This window comes from Microtus oregoni, unplaced genomic scaffold, assembly GCF_018167655.1.
Source record: "Microtus oregoni isolate MIOR12 unplaced genomic scaffold, Mior012 000139F_ref0000186, whole genome shotgun sequence".
Lineage (NCBI taxonomy): Eukaryota > Metazoa > Chordata > Mammalia > Rodentia > Cricetidae > Microtus > Microtus oregoni.
In genome coordinates this window covers 1,343,359-1,363,134 of record NW_024544789.1, presented here as the reverse complement: position 1 = coordinate 1,363,134, position 19,776 = coordinate 1,343,359, and the positions used below count along the sequence as shown (strand labels likewise).

Below are 19,776 nucleotides of genomic sequence, written 5' to 3'. Positions count from 1 at the left end.
ATACTCCTCTGTCTTTTGTCTACTTTTCTCAAACCCCCAACACAATATAGCAAAGACAATTTTTCACCAGGATTGCTTCTTTTGGTAAAAAACACTTTGTCATCTGGAAGTCCTCCTCTGTCACTTCAAACTCGAGAAGAAAAATGTATAAAATTTTTAAGCAGGAGAGGAAAGCCTCTCAACTTTTCTTCATCTAGCCTTGCTTCACTCCTCAGTGAAAATCTACCAACCTCTGCAAAAAATGCTAGAGATGAGGTCATACAAATCTGAGATTCCAGGCATGACTGCAGGTCACAACAAGCAAGGTAGTAAGGTGACCTCATCAGTCACCAGTGCTCCCTGGAGTGACAGCCTAGGTAACAGAAGCAGCTGATTCTGCTCAAGTCTGTCTCTGTCCTGGTCAGGAAGATCAGCACCAGTGCTAGAAAGTGAGACCAGCACTCCAGAGCTTCTGTAATACGGTAATACATAAAGTCAGGAATATAGTCTGAATTGTAGTTGGAAAAGCAAACCACAGCTGGGTGTGGTGAGCCATACCTTTAATCCCAACACTGGAGAAACAAAGACAGGCAGATCTCCTCTGTACTTTTGAGAGCACATGCTTTGTTGACTCCCATGGGAGGCCTTACCCTTTCTGAGGAGTGGATGGGGTGGTAGAAAGAGAGTGGGGAGGAGAGAACGATAAGAGGGGAGGGAGGGGAAACTGTGGTTGGAATGTAAAATAAATTTAAAAATCCATAATAAAAAAAAAGTTTGAGGGTAGACTGGTCTACATAGCAAGTTCCAGACCAACCAGTTACAAAATGAGATCTTGACTCAAAACATCCCCCCCAACACATACACAAACACACAAAGCAAAAATTCCCAAACTCAATTCCCCTCTCCCCCACCTTGGGTTTCCAAGACAAGGTTTCTCTGTGTAACTTTCCTGGCTATTCTGGAATCCACTTTGTAGACCAGGCTGGTCTCAAACTCACAGAGCTCCGACTGCCTCCATCTCCTGAGTGCTGAAATTAAAGGCAGGCACTGTCACCACACTCAGCTTCCAAACTCATTTTTTAAAATTATTAACTATTGCGTGTGTGTGGCGAACAGGAGAATACCACAGTGAAGATGGAGGTCAGAGACAACTTTATGGAGTTTGTTCTCATCTTCCATGTTGTTCTATAGTTTCTTTTCTGTTTCTGTGATAGCACTCTGACTGAAAGCAACTCAGGGAAGAGAAGGTTTATTTGGCTTTACATGCCCATCATCGAGGAAAGTCAGGGCAGAAACTGGAGCAGAAACCAGAGGGACACTCACTGCTTGCTGTTCCCTCTCGCAGTCACGTTTAGTTTGCTTTCTTGTACAGCCCAGGGAATAGCACTGCCCACAGTGGGCTGGGTCCTCCTCAATAGTCAAGTCAACCCACAACACACATGCCCATAGGCCAATCTAACCTACATAATTCCTCAGCTGAGGTTCATGTATCAGATGACTGTAGGCTGTTATCAAGTTAACAAAGCTAACGAGGATACACACTCAGGTTGCCTTCACCTTTGCTGAGCATGAGTAAGCCTAACTAACCAAGTACAGTCTCCAAAATCTATGGTAGAAGAAAACTGACTCCTGAAGGCTGTCTCCTGACATTCATGTACACACTATGGCACGCATCAAACAGGCAAATGGTATTACATGAAATATTATTAACTATAAAATTACCATGAGCCCACAAAATTTGCAAAAGACCACTAGTCAATTTATCTTTTTTTATTAAAAAAGTTTACTTTCCATTTTACATACCAACTCCAGTTCCCCCTCCCCCTGTTCCTCCCTTTCTCCTGTCCCCCATTTCCCCTCATTCCCATTCCCTGTCCACTCATCAGAGGGCGTAAGGCTTCCTTGGGGAGTCAACAAGGTCTGGCATACCAAATTGAGGCAGAACCAACCCCCACCCTCCCATCCCCATGACAAATCTTGTACCCCAGCAGTACCAGGCACAAAGGATGTTACTGCTGGGGTGCAAACAAGAAGCAGAGGGTAAGCAGGGCACAACTCTGTGCTTAGGCTGTCCATCACTGAGTAATGACACAGAAAACTACATTAATTCTAAAAACAGAAATTCAACCTTCTATTGTCCTATGAGGCATTCCCACCCTTACTTTGGTAGATACTGCGCCTCTCCTGGCCCACCTACTAATAGGTAGGACAGCTAATTACAACTCCCTAGGCACAGAAGCAAACATCCAACCTATGTCTGACAATAATGATGCCATTCATCTTGATTCAAGTTACTGATAAGAATGCTACTGAAACCAAGGCAGTAAGAGACCTGTAGTGGCGTTTTTTTTTAAGATTTATTCTTCTATTATGTATCTAGTACTCTGCCTGCATATATGCCTGTATGCCATAAGAGGCATCAGATCTCATTATGGATGGTTGTGAGCCGCCATGTGGTTGCTGGAAATTGAACTTAAGACCTCTTAGCCATCTCTCCAGCCAGACATTTTTTTACATGTATGGAAATGCAAAAAAAGCTTTTTCTGCCGTCCATACAGTGATTTCACAGTTGTTTGAAACTGTCTTCCACCAAATGAAGGTATTTGAACAATAAACAGTCAACAGGACTGAAGATAAGACAAAAACCATGTGGCGACCCCATATGAATGAAGGGCTGGCAAACTCATACATAGGTCAGCTTTACCACTACCCCTCTGTGGCTGAATTTCATAAAGATACACTTTGTATTCTCTCTAAACAAAACTGTCAATTTCTGTCATTGCCACCAAAACCAAAACTGGCTCCAATTAGGAGAGACCTTCAGAAAGCTTCCCTGAAGACATGCATAAGCGGGTGTAGGTGTAGGAGGAGGAGTCAAACAAGCACATTCTATGTTAAGTAAAAACTGTCAAATCCCTCAAGGAAAACAACACATTTCATTCTTACACTACTAAAATGGATCAGAAAAACTGGACAATTAACTAAATTGGTCACACAGTGCTTAGAGCTCATTCCCTTACAGATGAAATTTCAATGTCTCTCATTTTGCCAGGCTTTAAATATTGGGCTGGAGAGTTGGCTCAGTGGTTCAAAGCAATGGCTGCTTGCAGCGGACTGGGGTTCAATTCCCAGCACCCATATGGTAGCTAACAAGCGCCTGGAATTCTAGTCCCAAGAGGTCTGATGTCCCCTCTAAGCTTCCCAGGCACCAGCCATGTACAAGGTGTACATACACACAAAATAAAATATCTAAAAACATTAATTAAATCTTTCCAAGTGTGGACTCTAGCTATAATATATGTACACAAATATACACGTGGGTACAGAATAACATGTGGAAAAGAGAAAAGGAAAGGCTACGTGTTAGGGAATGAAGACAGATTGTATGCAGGTAATGGAAATGAGTAATGGATGAGGATATAAAAATTTTTTCATATCTGGTGGTAAGTGCATGAAGATATATTCGATAATGAAAGTATAAGATCCAATGTGAAGTTCCACAGCCGCTGCTCCCAATGTCTATTCTAACTGTATACAAGTTCACTGAGCTGTACAGTTTTGGGATTTGGTTAATTCCAGTGTGTATTTTTCTATTTATACCATTTTTTAAAATAATTTTTACAGTTTATTTAAACAACTTTTTAAATTAAAGCTGTTAAAATATGATGGCACATGCCTATTAATCCCAGCATTCAGGAGGTTGAGGGAGGAAGATCAAGAATTCAAGGCCAATCTTGGGCTACGTAGCAGGTTCTAGTCTAGCCTAGACTACATAATGAAACTCTGTCTCAAAACCCAAAACATAAAATATCTGAATAAAGTAGCTTGGCAGCCTCTGCCTTGTTGGTGAGCTGTTGGGACTTGCCTCCATGTCCAAGCTGACGTACATTTCTGCAAGCTGAATTGTGCCGTAACATTTATATTGAGATCAGAGGACATCCAGGAGGAATCTATTCTCTTCTTCCAACACCTCAAGTCGCCAGGCTTATCAGCAAGTGACTTTACTTGTAGAGTACTCTTCTCAGGCCCTCCTTTACTTTTCATGAAATTATCAATCCTGTTGCAGTAGGGCCCCACCCAAATGACTCTTTTAACCTAAATTGCCTTCTGAAAGGCTCTGTCTCCAAATAAAGTCACTGCAGGATTTGTGGTTTTAACATAGGAATTTGGGAAAGATATAATTCAGACCATAACAAGGAGTGAGCCCTACTTACAGAAAATGTGATACTCAGACAAAGTTAAGTAAGTAATTCATATTATAAAAAGAAAAAGACAACACAGCTCCTCTTATCCTCAAGGCATTTTGTATGCAGCATTTTCATGGTAACTGTGAATATTGTCTTGTAGGTGATAATGTTAGACCACAGAGAACTATGAAGGTAGAAGTCTCATTTGGATCTCTCTAATCTTCATGTCCTTGTTATTGTTGGAGTATCTAGTATTTCTTGATACTCCAAAAGTAGTTAGTTTTGGCCCCTTTCAGAAGGCTGGTGCCCTGGTGTATTTTAAATGCTTTACTGTGCCCACTCTTTCCCATCTGTTTTGATGTGTGCTTTAATGTATGAACTGCATGAAGAACGTATTTTAAATAAGTTGCTACAAACAGAATTACCAAAAGGAGGTATATGGTTAGAAGACTATAGTAAAGTCAATCCTAGCTGGAAAACCCTCTGAAAATTATAAAGCACATTTTAAGATTGTCTTTGAAGTGTTCTGATTTAGATACAGGTATATCTTCAAATTGTTGAAAGCAAGCATTTAATCTTTATTGACTTGATAAAAATATTCAATTTTATAATATAAAATAAAAACAGAAGTCTAATATGTCCAGCATTATTAACAGACTATGTATTTATGATTTCAGATGCAGGCAGCATTATAATAAATGAGTGATTGTGTCTTGCTAATTGCTGTGTTATGTGTACATGAACTAGTCCTGCTAAATATACAAGGAGAGACTTGAACTTCGGCCCATTTGCTTCTGTGTCTTCACACTAAATGCAGCTACATTCAAATCAAAAAAAAAAATGCAAAGATTGTTGGTCTTACCTGTTTGCCCTCTTTCCAAAGCAGCACCTTGGGGTTGGGGAAATAACTCAGTGAGGAAAGTGCTTGCGATGCAAGACTGGGGACCACAGTCTGAAACCCCAGTGCCCACATAAAATCAGCAAGCACGTGGGCATGCCTATAATCCTAGCACTCAGGAGACAGAGACTTGGGAGGGCAGGAGCAGGCTGGCTGGCTACAATAGCCAAATCTGCAAAGCTCCAGAGGTAGTAAGAAAGTCTGCCTCTGTAAACAAGGTAGACAATGATAGAGAAAGATACCCAGTATTAACCGCAAGCCTCCACACACAGGTGCACACACGAGCATGAGCAGCCACACACTTGTACTGAACACACATGAACACATATGCACAGTGTACGCTCATCCATATACACAGACTCAAAAAGACCCTAGAGATAAGTGACTTATGTTCTCATAGAATCAAGACAGTAAATACAAAAGAGAAAGCTATAATAACTAATCACTTTTTATTGCTATTAAGTTTGTTAGTCTTTATTAAAACAAAAATATATTTCAAACACTAAAGTACATGATATTTATAAAAATATACAAAGTGAAAGAAAAAGTACATTTCTATTATACTGGTATGATATTCTATACCAAGTGTTTACATCCAGGATGTCATGGAGGTAGCTTCCTTTTGTACCTAAAGTAAAAATAAAGTCCACTTAATAGAAGACAATAGTATAGGGTTCATTTTTTTAATTACCTAACAGCTCTACTACAGTAATATTATAAGAAAGTGTACACACACACACACATACACACACACAAAGTGAGAGAGAGAGACAGAGAGAGAGAACAAAATACTTAAGGCACATGCAGCAGATAATAGCAAAGCATTTATGAGGTCATAGACCTGATAAAAATCTCAGAGATAAATTTTTCTGGTATTCATTCCAATGCAATTTAACATAAAATATCTAACATTACCACGTTTTAAAAATACATTTAATAATTCTAAAATCTGAAAACGTACAATCAACAGATGAACAGCCCAAGTCTGTTTTCCCTACTCTACGGAAGTGGATTTTCACTACCATGCCACAACCTTGACAACAATTGGTTTTAATCTAACTAAAGGGATTAGTCAAAAAGTAAGGGAGCTGGAGGGATGGTTCAGCAGTTAACAGCTCCTGCTGTACAAGTATAAGAACTAGAATTACGACCCCATTAGCCATGTAGCAAGCCAAGCACTGTACTTGTAAATATAGCTCCTAAGAAGACAGACAGGAGAACTGCTTTGATTTTTTGACTTCCAAATGTGCAAGCACTCACACAGACACATACATACAACCCCCTATGCACACACAAACTTACGTATACACATAAATAAGTACACCTTTAAAAACAATAAGAGGCCAGGTGGTGGTGGCACACACCTTTAATCCCAGCACTTGGGAGGCAGAGGCAGGTGGATCTCTGTGAGTTAGAGGCCAGCCTGGTCTACAGAGTGAGTTCCAGGATAGCCAGGACTGTTTCACAGAGACACTCTGTCTCAAAGAAATAAAAACACAATAAATAATAAATAATTAATAATAATGAAAATGAAAATAAATAATATTAAAGAATAAGTAATGGTTGTCCAACATAATGAGATTATAAGACCCTATTTATACGGATGTCACACACTTTGGCTACCATATATCTGAAATTGACTGGTAAACTTCCTCCCTGCTGGCTAGGCTTCAAAGTTCCAAAGAGTCGTTTACAGGCTACTAGGGAAAAAAAGTAATCAAAGGTTGATCAGCCAACAAGTGCTGGATCCTGCATGCTACAATATGAACTTGCCAGGGAAGACATGCCCTGAGTACAGTAGCAGCGTGACTGTCGTGGGGCTAAAGAACCTTTTCTAATTGGATTTAATGCCTGCTCCACAGCAGGGAATTCATGCCCAATACTGTAAATCTGGTCAATAAGCAATGGCTGGAGAAGTCATGGGCTGTAGGACGAAGCCTAGTACCACTGCTAAAATGTCTTGCTGAGAAGCACCTTCTAAACACGGTATTATATCCATAGACTAGTGCTGCTCTCAGCCATAGACAGAGCATTTTGTGCAGACTTCTAACTAGTCAAAGTGCTGGGAATAAGTGACTGTGAGTGCTCAGTTCTAAATGGGGCCCTTACATCAACCCCACATCCCAAGACTAAGGAAACATCTAGGAAGAAGGGGAGGGGGAAGAGCCGTAGACCGAGATGGGGAGCAGTGCTGTGAAACGCTCTCACACTAATGAACTCACAGTAACTTGGGCACCCATACAAGTTAGGACAGTCAGACATCAGGCCCAGGTTCAACCCCCGGCATCTCAAAAAGGAAAAGTGGGGGGGGGGGGGGATACACTAGAACAAGATGGCTCAGCAGTAAGAGCATTGCTTCCAAACCTAACAACCTGAGTTCAATCCCTGATACCCACACAGTGGAAAGAGAAAAGCAGCCCTGCAAGTTGTCCTGTGAACTTGCACTGTGTGTGTGTATACATGTGTACACATGAATGTACTCCCAACACATACCATCAATTAATCAGTATGTCAACACTTGAAAAAACAGTAATACAGGAGGGGGTGAAGGGCTCCATCCTGGGTAACTAATGGCAGATGATGTCTGTTAAGAGGAGCCATCCTTCTGAAGAGTGACCACTAGGAGGGTACTCACGCTCTGCTGGATACCCCATCCCCATACACACGTGAGCAGCACTAACTGGACCCAGCAGGGTATTTTAAAAGAAATGAAATTGGGAGGAAGATGTTTTGAGAGGCGGCCCAGAGGAAGTTACGGGATTAAAGAGTAGACAGGTAAATACATGATAAACATGTATAAAATGTTAAAAGAATAAATGTTTAGATTATATTTTTAAAAGCTCAACATCCTCAAGATTATATATAGTAGTTAACACCACAGGCTAACTCCAATTCATTTTGTATTCTTGGATTCATAGATCCATGTTCAAGAAACATTCGAGTCTCTGATTTATACAGCAGACGATGTTGCAGATGATCATCTGAGCAGCTAGGTCCATTTTAATGCTAAGATTAGTGATGTCTTCAACTGAAAGCACAGCAATGGCTCCTGCCTGCTTGTAACTAGGAAAAGAAGACATCAAGGCAGAGACTTCTCAGCGTCTGCTGCCCCAAATCCAGATAAGGACAATACAAAAAGACACTTGACTCAGGTTGTTCAGCTTTCAAATGATTGCAGTCATAATGGTTTCCTTAAATTCTAACTAAATGTCCAGACACCACTCAGAAAAGAACAAATAAATTGCTGCTTTCCAATTACCTTATTTAGCTCTGGGAACAGTTCCTGTATCACAATATCCAACAAGACATAGGTCAGCTGCAGTACAAAAACAGGTAATAAAATGTAAAATACTAGACAGTAAAAATGACAGACACAAAATCCAGGCCTGTGGTACTCGCTAAGGGAGAAAGTAGGGAATGCGATGACAACATAAAATAAGCATAAGATATAACACCCACTAACAATGCTCTACCCTTAGATGCATGATAGAGACCTTTGTGAATAAAAAGACTGACATTATTATACTTCACCCATTTTTATGTAAATTGTTTTGTGCAAATTTTAAATAAATAAGCAGAACATTAAAATTATATTAAAATCTCAACAAAATATACAGACATTATATAGATAAAAATGTTAACTGGTTATTCTATGACTTGAATTACCAAAATTTAAATGTTTACCTCATGTCATAAATCTTCTATAAGTTCAAAATTTTCTACTAGGAAGATATATTAACTTTAACACTGCATGCTGTAAAAAAAAGATAACCAGCAAAAACTGTATATATAGATTTTCCTATCTGGATTTTTAGATTATATGGATTTGATTTTGTATAAACCAGACACTGTGTTGCTCAGCAAATCACACCAATGCTAGCCTACTTACCTGCTTGTTGAGCACTGGCTGCTGCAAGCCATCAAACAGAAGTCTGATGCTTTCATACTTGGTTTCTTCACCAATACACTTGACTAACAGATCTAAACAAGAAAGCCACATGTGAAACAATTCATATCAACTCATCACTAACTGCCTCTTAGAAGAAATGCCTCCTCTCTGCTCAGACACCCCATAAAAGCTGTAAGCCAGTACTTCTCAAACCAGTGTTTGCAAGAAGCTCCTAGAAACAAGTTTTATGATCAAGTAAAAAGAATGCAGTTGTCATTAATCCTTTTGAAAGTTTGCAATACACAGGACATACTGCAGCATATAAATCAACTACAACTAAGTGATTAAAAAAAGGATATGTGTATAATATACATTAATATATAATAATATATTATTAAACATTATGATAAAGCAATATCAATTTTTTAAATATTTATTTTTAATAATGTATAGGGTTTGTGTTTGTGAGGAGATATGCGCATGAGTGCAGTGCCCACAGAGGCCAGAAGAGGGCATTAGTTTCTGGAGCTGGAGTTAAAGGCAGTAACAAGCCACTTAATGTGATGTTCTCCGCTAGGACAGAATGTAACACACATACACATCAAGACAGGGTTTCTCTATGTAACAGCACTGGCTGCCCCAGAACCTACTCAGTGGACCAAGCTGACCTCAAACTCAGAGATCCACCTGCTTCTGCCCCCAATGCTGGGGTTAAAGACGTGCACTGCCACTGATCAGTTATACACTAAACTATACTCTTAACTATTGAGCCATCTTGCCAGCTCCCAAGCAAAAGAATTTAAATTCCAATGATGTTTGTGAATTTTTGTACACATGTATAGAAATGTACAGAAAATGTCTATAACCAAATGTGGTGGGCACCTGTAGCCTCATCATTTGGAGCAAAGGTAGGAGGATCAGTGCAAATTTGAAGCCAACCTGGTCTACATAGCACGTTCCAAGTCAACTAGAAAGATAGCTGCTGTTTCAAAAAAACAAAAAGAAAATCAAACAAACAAAAAACCCCTGATTATTGTGTGAGCAAAAATAACCTTGTAATAAATGTTAGGGATGAACCAAATATGGTGGCTACGCATGTAAATTCAAACACTCAAATGACTGAAACAAGAGAACCATTGCAAGTTCAAAGCCAGCCTGGGCTACAACTTGAGACTCTGTCTCAAACAAACAAAATGTTAATGGTATCAACAAAAGAATGAATTGGGGGCTGGTGAGATGGCTCAGCAGTTAAGAGCATTGCCTGCTCTTCCAAAGGTCCTGAGTTCAATTCCCAGCAACCACATAGTGGCTCACAACCATCTGTAATGAGGTCTAGTGCCCTCTTCTGGCAGAAAGGATACTGTATACTAAATAAAAAAATATTTTAAAAAAACAAAAAACAAAAGAATGAATTGCATTTGTGAATGGGTTAATTAATATGAGTCCTTACTATTATTTCTAAAGTAAAAACTCATAATAACTACTAGTTTCAATAGTTACACTCCAGCTTCAGAGGGTACTGATCTATATAAAATTGAGTTATTCATACCCGGAATGTAATTCATCATCTCTTCAAAAGTCTGTTTTGCTCCTTTTTGCTTATCTTGGAGGGAGCGAGGCTCAGTATTTTCACAAAATATAGCATCTAAAAATGAGTACAAGAAATTTATACAATTATTCTCCAGTTCATACACAAGTATTTTCTAATAGCAAAAATGCTAGTTTTTAAAAAACAAAAACCACCCTTACTTTCTTAGACCTAACTAAAATCACAAGCACAAAACACAAAACAAAGACTTGATAGATACAAACCTCTGAGAAGTGTGATCAGAGAAACCAGCCGGTGCTCCTGAAAGAGCTGCTCCAGCTTGCACTGAAGATAGTAATCGGTGTACATTTCCAGTGTGTTTTTAAAGAGGATTCGTGTTCCCATTAAAAGATGATGAAGCCAATCTGGGATTTGAAAAACTACTCGTCCTGAGGAAAACCAATTGAGAAACAGCTGAGACCTGTAGTTGCTCAAGGTGATAAATGATAAAAGTAGCAAGGGTCAGTTTTATTTACAATCACTAATGACTTCTACATGTTCAAGGCCAGTGTAGTAAATCTGTGAAAGAAGTGTCTTTCACAAAGCTGAGGCAGGGCTGTTTTTGCATCATGAGACAGATTAATGGCGAATAACACAGACCATTTAGACCTTACCTACATACATCAGGTAATCATAGACTCCGTCCACAGTCATCACCTCCATGAAGTAATTCTGATTTTGCTTTCGCTCTGTATTCTCAGCACGGTTCGCATTATTCTTAAACAGATCATTGAAAAGCTAAAGTAAAAATTGAAACAATAAAGAGACATATAGCTTATTGCACCTATATTAACAGTAAAAGAATACACAGCAAAAATGGCATTAAAAAACCTTAAAATCTGTTTTCAAAGTTTCACATTTGTGACCAAAGCTACAGTAAAAACATATACTCCTCCAAAACTATTACATAAAGAATATATTCACTTTTGATACGAGTTAATTCACTATCCATAAAAGAACTTCTTTTCTGTGTCTGTGTCCCCGCCTTTTATTTTTGGTTATTTGCTTTGCAGAGCTTGTACGTTCTAAACCTAGAGCTTCAAGCAAGCAAGGCAAGTGCTCTACACTAAGCAATATCGCTGTTTCCTAATTTTTATTGTTAATTTTTCAGAGAGCTGCAGAGACAGGGCAAAGCTATGCATCCCCAGACCGGCTCCACCCACGACCTCCCAGCACTAAGCTTTACAGGAATGCAGCACAGCACTCAACTCCCCTTCCTTCTGCTCTCAGGGCTTTGCGGTTGCCATTCTTAACCCTAACTGGCCAGGAATCCAGTATGTAACTCAGTCTGATCTCAAATTTTTTGTTTGTTTGGTTTTTTGTTTCTCAATATAGGGTTTCTTTGTGTATCCCTGGCTGTCCCGGAACTCACTCTGTATACCAGGCTGGCCTCGAACTCACAGAGATCCACCTTTCTCTGCCTCCCAAGTGCTGGGATAAAAGGCGTGTGCCACCACTGCCCAGCTGACCTCAACTCTTGGCAGTTCTCCTGCCTAAGCCAGCTAAGGTGCTCTCCTTTGTTTACATAAACCCAAAGAAACAAAGTAATTTGTTAACACTGTAAATATTATTACCAATAGCTAATTTTAAACTAGTATGGTTTAAAAATCACAAATTACTCACTAATGTGCAGATATAAAAATTACACCTTTATACAAAATTCATTTGTGCACTATTATTCAAGCCCAAAACAACTTAATCAGTACAGGGAAAAACTGTTCTGGAGACTGGCTTAGTTGGAAAAGTACTTGACAAGCATGTGTCCTCAGCACCACACAACACTGTGGTACATGCCTAGAACCCCAGCACTCAGCAGTAAACGCAGAAGGAGCCGTTCAAGGTCACCTGCTGGCTATACAGTGCTTTCATGGCAGGCAGCCTGCACTACATTAGATCCTATCCCAAAAAAGAAAAAGCAGCCCTACTAATCAAAAATTATGACAAGCAATGACTCTCTGATCAATAACAATCTAATATATGTTAGGTAATTCACTTTAACAAAGTCATTGTTTTATTCATTTATGCTTCATTCATTCACTTTCCTAGTAAGCAAATTAAAATAACATTGAATTCTGTGTACCAGAGATCATACAAAGGGCAGTGTAAAACAGAGTAGAAATTTAACACCTAATAGAAACAAAACAAGACATACATAAACTAAAGTCAGACCTGGTGGCACACACACCTTTAATGCGAGTACTTGGGAATGAGAAGTAGTCAGATCTCTGAGTGTTAGAGACCAGCAAGATGACACAGTGAACCCTACCAGAGTGGGGGGTGGGTGGGCGGACGACAAAGATAAGGGAACTAGAACAATGGCTACCACAGAGGATTCAATTGTATCTGAAGATGATTCTCCCTACTACCACCTACCTACATTTTAAGTTTAATTTTTCATTAGAAAACACAGTAAGTCTGAACAAGAGAGGGAGAAAACCAACCGCCTAAAATCCTAACTACTATACTTGCTGTATAGCCCTGTGATGGAGGAAGGTCATTGGTTAAATAAAAAGAAACTGCTTGGTCCTCATTGGTTAGAAGATAGGTGGGAGAAGTAAACAGAACAGAACGCTGGGAGGAAGAGGAAGTGAGCTCAGACTCCACAGCTCTCCTCTCGGGAGCAGACGCCTCAGAGAGACGCCATGCTCCCGGCTCCTGGGCAGACACAGGCAATGAAGCTCCGACCCAGGATGGAAGTGGGCTAGAATCTTCCCGGTAAGACCGGTGCTCACAGATTATTAGAGATGGGTTGATCGGGATATCAGAATTAGCCAGTAAGGGCTAGAGCTAAAGGGCCAAGCAGTGTTTAAATGAATACAGTTTGTGTGTTGTTATTTCAGAGCATAAGCTAGCCAGGCTGCCGGGGTGCTGGGGATGCAGCCCTGCCGCTCATAATACTACAGCCCTGTCTAGTGTCTGTAATCATTCAGGTTCAAGAGAAAGCTTCTTGGAGGTGTGTACTTAGCTCAGTGGTAGAGTGCTTTCCTAGTAAGCAAATGCTGTGACTTTAGTCTCTAGTTTAAAAAAAGAAAAAAATAACAAAAAGATCAAAAAATGTTTTTCTACTTCCTTCACTGAATTAAGTATTTATATAGTGCTCTATGTATTTGCACTAATATAATTTATCTATTGATAACATTCTTTAAGATAATTAATCAGGCCTGTAATGCTAAGTTCATTTCTAAGTTTCCCTTTTATGAAAAACTTTTAGTAAATAGTTCTACATATTATAGGCTCTTTTGTTAATTTACTTTCTTCTATAAACACATGATGACCCTATTGTTACATAATGCCCAAATTTCTTATCCTAAAGAATGAGCCCATTCACAAGCCATCAGCAAAATAAATTTCCAGTTTGACACCTGCCTTAATTTTGCAAATGTACCCCCATGTATGAAATTCACACTCCACTATACTTCCTCATTCCTTTCCTTTCCCTATGGACAAAGTTCTGTGACTCTGCTCATCAGAGAGCTAATATTCCACCCTCATGAGTATGAGCATAAGCATAGAGTGGAGGACACCTAAAGGAGAGCCTCCGAAAACTTCAAGCTGTTTTTTAGTTTCAGCATGAAGATTAATTCTCAATCCAGGAGAGAGTGGATATTACCAGCCAGGTGGTGTGCACTTTTATCTGTCTGTGTCTGTCTCTAGGGCTGAGAACAGCTTACAATAATGACTGAGGAGAGGAAAAATTTGAGACTCATGTTTTAATTTCTCCTCTTGAGCATGCTTTTCTCTATGGCCTTTAATGAAATTTCTATGTTCAACACAGGAGAAGACAGGTCTCAAATGTTTTGTCTCAATTGTCTGTAGAAAACAGTGAGCCATTATAAAAAACAATAGGAGACTTGGAAAGGAACTGTTTTTTAATTATAAAAGTAACACAACTCTTAAAAGTCTGAATGGGTTTAAATAACAGAAAGACAAAAAACTAAATAGGCATGGCTGGAGACAGATCAGGATGAATAAAGAGAGAGAGAAATAGTGGAAAGGAGGGAGGTAGACGAGCAAGAGAGAGTTAGACAATGCTGGAAACAGAATGAGAACTGCATCAGTGCTGAAAGAAGACAAGGAATGGGAAAAGGCTCAGGCTGCAGACAGAATAGTGGCCATCCCGTGCAGCCTCCTGCACACCCCTCCCCTACACTGCACTGCGCATCACTTACTGCCTCTTTAACAATATGTAGTGAGTACCTTCTTGTTGTTTTCCGAAGTGGGGCTGAGAATAGTCAGTTCTGGTCTACTCGGTTTAGGTTTTGGAGATTCACAAGAATTAATGAAACTCATGATGAAAGGTTCCAAATGCTGACCTTTCTGCAGTGACAGAGGAGATAAGCACTTTTAATATCACAGAAGCCATACAATTCATCAGTAACTAAGTACATCACCATCATTTATAAGTATACATAAATCAATAATTCACCTCTTTCATTAGTTTTCCAGGAACAGACTTTATAATTTTCCCTGTAATTAAAAATAAAATATCAATTTTGTGAAAGTATAACATAACTGTTTAATTGTCTACATGAATATTTCCCTAGGTAGTTTTAAACAGTAAATAATCAAATAAAAAGTCAAAGCTGTAGAGAGTATTTATTAATTCATCATTTCATTCTTCAACAGAAATTCCTAATAAAGGTGATACCCCAAACTAATTTGCAGATACACTGGGATTTATTATTGTGAAACTAAGTTGTGAGTTTGTAGCAGAGATCTAAGAAGCTTACTGCTGGTAAATGTTAGTATACAATAATGAGATGACAACTAATTCTCTATTTTGATGTCTATATGACCTAATGTCCGTTTGTTTGTTCACTTACTCATTTATTCCTTCCCTCCTCACTGCCTTTTGTGTGTTTGATGCCAGAACCAAACCTCAGGTCTTCACATGTTAAGCAAATGGTCTACCATTAGCTTCATGCTTTGCCCAGAAAAAAATTTATAACAATGTTTCAACAGGACAGGAGAGATGGTTTAGCTGTAGGAGAACTTGATGCTCTTCAAAGGACCTGAGTTTGGTTCTCAGTCCATGCTGAGCAGTGCACAGCTGCCTTTAACTCAAGCTCTTGGGGATACATCCTCAGAAATCTGCTTGGTGATTTTGTTGCACAAACTTCAAAGAGTGCACATACATAAACTTACAACAGCTATAAGTCACTATGAGACATAATTTAAAGGACCACTGTCATGCAAGCAATCTCTCATTAAATAAAGCACTGTTGTGCTACATGACTTTATGTAAATATACACACAAATACAGGGTGGGAGCCTAGCCAGTTTGGATGTTCACCTTCCTAGATATGGATGGAGGGGGGGAGGACCTAGGATTTACCACAGGGCAGGGAACCCTGACTGCTCTTTGGACTGGAGAGGGAGGGGGAGAGGAGTAGGGGGAGGAGGAGAAGGGTGGGAGGAGGGGGAGAAGGGTGGGAGGAGAGGGAAGGAAATGGGAGGCTGGGAGGAGGCGGAAACTTGTTTTTTTTTCCTTTTCTCAATAAAAAAAAACAAGGAAAACGTATCTCTAACTTCAAAAGAAGTCCTTTGGAATTCATCATGTGCCATACTATCAAAACCATTTTTCCAAACTAGTCTGAAAACATTGTTCTTATATATGTTTTTTCCAGATGACTTACCAAGATTTACATCTGGAAGTATCTTATCAAGAAACTGTGTTTCCCCACCATTTGGGGAGAGAAAGTCAGCCAGAAGTTGACTGTTACTCAGTTCCGGATGCTGCAGAAGTTTCTTCAATGAACAGAACAAAGGAGGGAAACAGATTAGAACTATGGAAGGGTAATCAAAACTGATCTATAACGATTGTAAATAAAGAAAAAGCAAGAAACTTTAAGTCATCAAAATGTATTTCCTATTCTATTCACTGAAATAATATACACACATGTAGTATATATATATATATATATGCATATATAGTAAACGATTGCAGTGTTTATGTAATACAAGGTACATATACTGAGAAAAATGGGAAGTCAATTCTAAGAGCTGGTCCCAGAAAACCAAAAAAAAAAAAACAAAAACAAAAAAACCTACAAACTGTATAATAAAAAGGACTAAGTAATAAAGTGAAAAGGATAATTCCCAAGCTGAGAAAGTTAAGCATAAAATCAAACACAGTCCAACATTCTTAGAATACATTTAATATTTTTATACCAAAAGCTTTTCTTTCCTAAGTCAAGATTTTAATTAACATAAAACTAATTAAAACCATCTCAAGAAATAGCTAATATTTTATTGGTTGTTAATTTGAAAAAAAAAAACCACTGAGTATCAGGGATATACCTCAGTGTTAGAATGCTTAGTTGGCATACGCAAAACCTTGAGTTTGATCCCCAGTATCAAAAAAAAATACAAACAGTATACATATGATATTTTCCCCAAGACAGGTTCTCATTATGTAGCTCTATCTGTCCTGGAACCCACTATATAGACCAGGCTAGCCTCAAACTCACCAAGATCCAACTGCCTCTGCCTCCCAAGTGCTAGCTAGCATTAAAGGTGTGTGCCACCATGACCAGACAAAAGTTCATTTTAAAATCTACATAGAAAAAATATATGTTGGGCTAGAGACATGGCTCAGAGGTTAAGAGCACTGGCTGCTCTTCCAGAGGTCCTGAATTCAATTTCCAGCAACTACATAGTGGCTCACAACCACTAAAATGATATGGTGCCCTCTTCTGGTGTGTAGGCAGAACACTGATACATAATAAGTGAGTTTAAAAAAAAAAAAGAAAAAAGTATGTTTTAATTCTGTGGACAGGTATTACAGAGCAAAGCATGCATGAACAAGAGACATTTGCTTATCCATGTTTACCATGGTACTACTCACAACAGCCAAGTTACAAAATCAGAGCAAAACTATGCATGCATCAACAACAGAAAATGGATAAGCAAATGTATTATGTATGCACACTGTTGATTCATTCAGTCACAAAGAACAAAGTGATGTAATTTACCAGAAAATGAATGGAACTGGACTCATCATGTCAAGCAAATAAGCAAGTCTCAGAAAGATAAACACTATACATTTTCCCTCATAAAACTGTAGATTAAGGAGCTGGAGAGATGGCTCAGCACATAAGAGCACTGGCTGCTCTTCCAGAGGTCCTCAGTTCAATTCCCAACAACCATCCTTAATGAGATCTGTGCCCTCTTCTGGCATACAGGCATACATGAAGGCAGAACATTGTACACATAATAAATAAATAAATCTTAAAAAAAGACTGTACATTTTTAAAAAAGACATGAAAATGGAAGAGGGCTATGTAGGAAGAAGAAAGCAACCAGCAGGAGGCAGGGAAGGAGGAAAAGAGAATTAAGGATTATGAGTGAAGTATGATCAAAATACATCATCCACGCATATGGTAATGGCATAATAAAAACATTACTTTGTACAATAAATATATGCAATTAAAAAGAGAAGAAATAATTGAGGAAAACAGGAAAAAGCATAAAGAGAAGAGAAACAAACTGGAGTTACTGATGTCTCAATTTGAGCATGCGAGCTGGAGCTGTACCTGCAGATACTCCTGAAACTCCTCTCTCTTTGACTTTAAGAACTCATAGTTTTTGGGACCAATGATCCTTTTGGATGGAAGCTGAGCATCGGGAAATGTGCCTGAAATTGGTGCATAAAGTTCTTACTGTTTTGGCTACTTTAAACACTATCTGAAACTACTATGAAAATTCAGATTCACAATACTGTCTTGTAGTGATATGACTATGTTTTAAACAATCTTCACACAGAGAGGTGGATAGCAATTTTTTATGTACAAACAGCTACTTTAAACTTTTATTACTTAAAAAAGTCAATATACATTGTAAAAACTTAAAATATAGATATAAAAAAGGCAAAAAACCAACATTCATCTTTTCAACAGACCTACATACAGCTGTCAACATCAATTGGTACACTTAATTAAAGTAAAAAAAATCTGGTACAAGACATTTCAAGAAGGCCAATCATTAACCCAATTAAAAATGGGGCACTGAATGAGAATTCTCAACAGAAGAAATTCAAATGGCCAAAAGACACTTAAGGTCATGCTTAACCTCCATAGCGATCAGGGAAATGCAAATTAAAACAACTTTGAGATACCATCTTACACCTGTCAGAATGGCTAAAATCAAAAACACCAATGATAACCTTTGCTGGAGAGGCTGTGGAGTAAGGGGCACACTCATCCATTGCTGGTGGGAATGCAAACTTGTGCAACCACTTTGGAAATCAGTGTGGCGATTTCTCAGGAAATTCGGGATCAACCTACCCCAAGATCCAGTAATACTACTCTTGGGAATATACCCAAGAGATGTCCTATCATATGACAAAAGCATTTGTTCAACTATGTTCATAGCAGCATTATTTGTAATAGCCAGAACCTGGAAACAGCCTAGATGCCCTTCAATGGAAGAATGGATGAAGAAAGTATGGAATATATACACATTAGAGTACTACTCAGCGGTAAAAAACAATGACTTCGTGAATTTTGCATACAAATGGATGGAAATAGAAATCACCATCCTGAGTGAGGTATCCCAGACCCAAAAAGATGAACATGGGATGTACTCACTCATAATTGGTTTCTAGCCATAAATAAAGGACATTGAGCATATAATTTGTGATCCTAGAGAAGCTAAATAAGAAGGTGAACCCAAAGAAAAACATATAGTCGTCCGCCTGGATATGGAAAGTAGACAAGATTGCCGGGCAAAAACTGGGCACGTGGGGGTGAGGTGGCATGGGGCTAAGGGGAATTGGGGTGAGAAACGTGAGAAGGGGAGGATTGGGGGAGCTTGGGGGAATGGGATGGTTGGGATAAAGGAAGGGTGGACACGGGAGCAGAGAAATATATATCCTAATTAAGGGAGCCATCTTAGGGTTGGCAAGAGACTTGACTCTAGAGGGGCTCGCAGGTGTCCAGGGAGATGTCCCCAGCTAGTACCTTGGGCAACTGAGGAGAGGGAACCTGAAATGACCCTATCCTATAGCCATACTGATGAATATCTTGCATATCACCTTAGAACCTTCATCTGGTGACGGATCGAGATAGAGATAGAGACCCAAATTGGAGCACTGGACTGAGCTCTTAAGGTCCAAATGAGGAGCAGAAGGAGGGAGAACATGAACAAGGAAGTCAGGAGAAAGAGGGGTGCACCCACCCACTGTGACAGTGGAACTGATCTATTGGGAGCTCACCAAGGCCAGCAGGAATGGGAC

General features: G+C 39.1%; 1 protein-coding gene across 5 annotated transcripts in view; it reads right to left on the bottom strand.

Annotated features, from left to right (window-relative positions):
- Positions 1–5,494: 5,494 nt before the first annotated feature.
- Snx14 (sorting nexin 14) overlaps positions 5,495–19,776 on the bottom strand; it is a 58,320-nt gene continuing 44,038 nt past the window's right edge. For 4 of the 5 annotated variants that reach the window (XM_041646648.1, XM_041646651.1, XM_041646650.1 and 1 more), the window contains 10 exons: positions 18,077–18,177; positions 16,178–16,289; positions 14,968–15,008; positions 14,739–14,858; positions 11,156–11,279; positions 10,766–10,930; positions 10,503–10,598; positions 8,954–9,045; positions 8,324–8,380; positions 5,495–5,692 (listed from right to left, as the gene is read on the bottom strand). In XM_041646648.1, coding sequence (XP_041502582.1) covers positions 5,654–5,692; positions 8,324–8,380; positions 8,954–9,045; positions 10,503–10,598; positions 10,766–10,930; positions 11,156–11,279; positions 14,739–14,858; positions 14,968–15,008; positions 16,178–16,289; positions 18,077–18,177 — 947 coding nt within the window. In that variant the 3' untranslated portion in view covers positions 5,495–5,653. The remainder of the gene's footprint in view (positions 5,693–8,323; positions 8,381–8,953; positions 9,046–10,502; positions 10,599–10,765; positions 10,931–11,155; positions 11,280–14,738; positions 14,859–14,967; positions 15,009–16,177; positions 16,290–18,076; positions 18,178–19,776) is intronic. The other variant, XM_041646653.1, reaches the window with a different exon arrangement.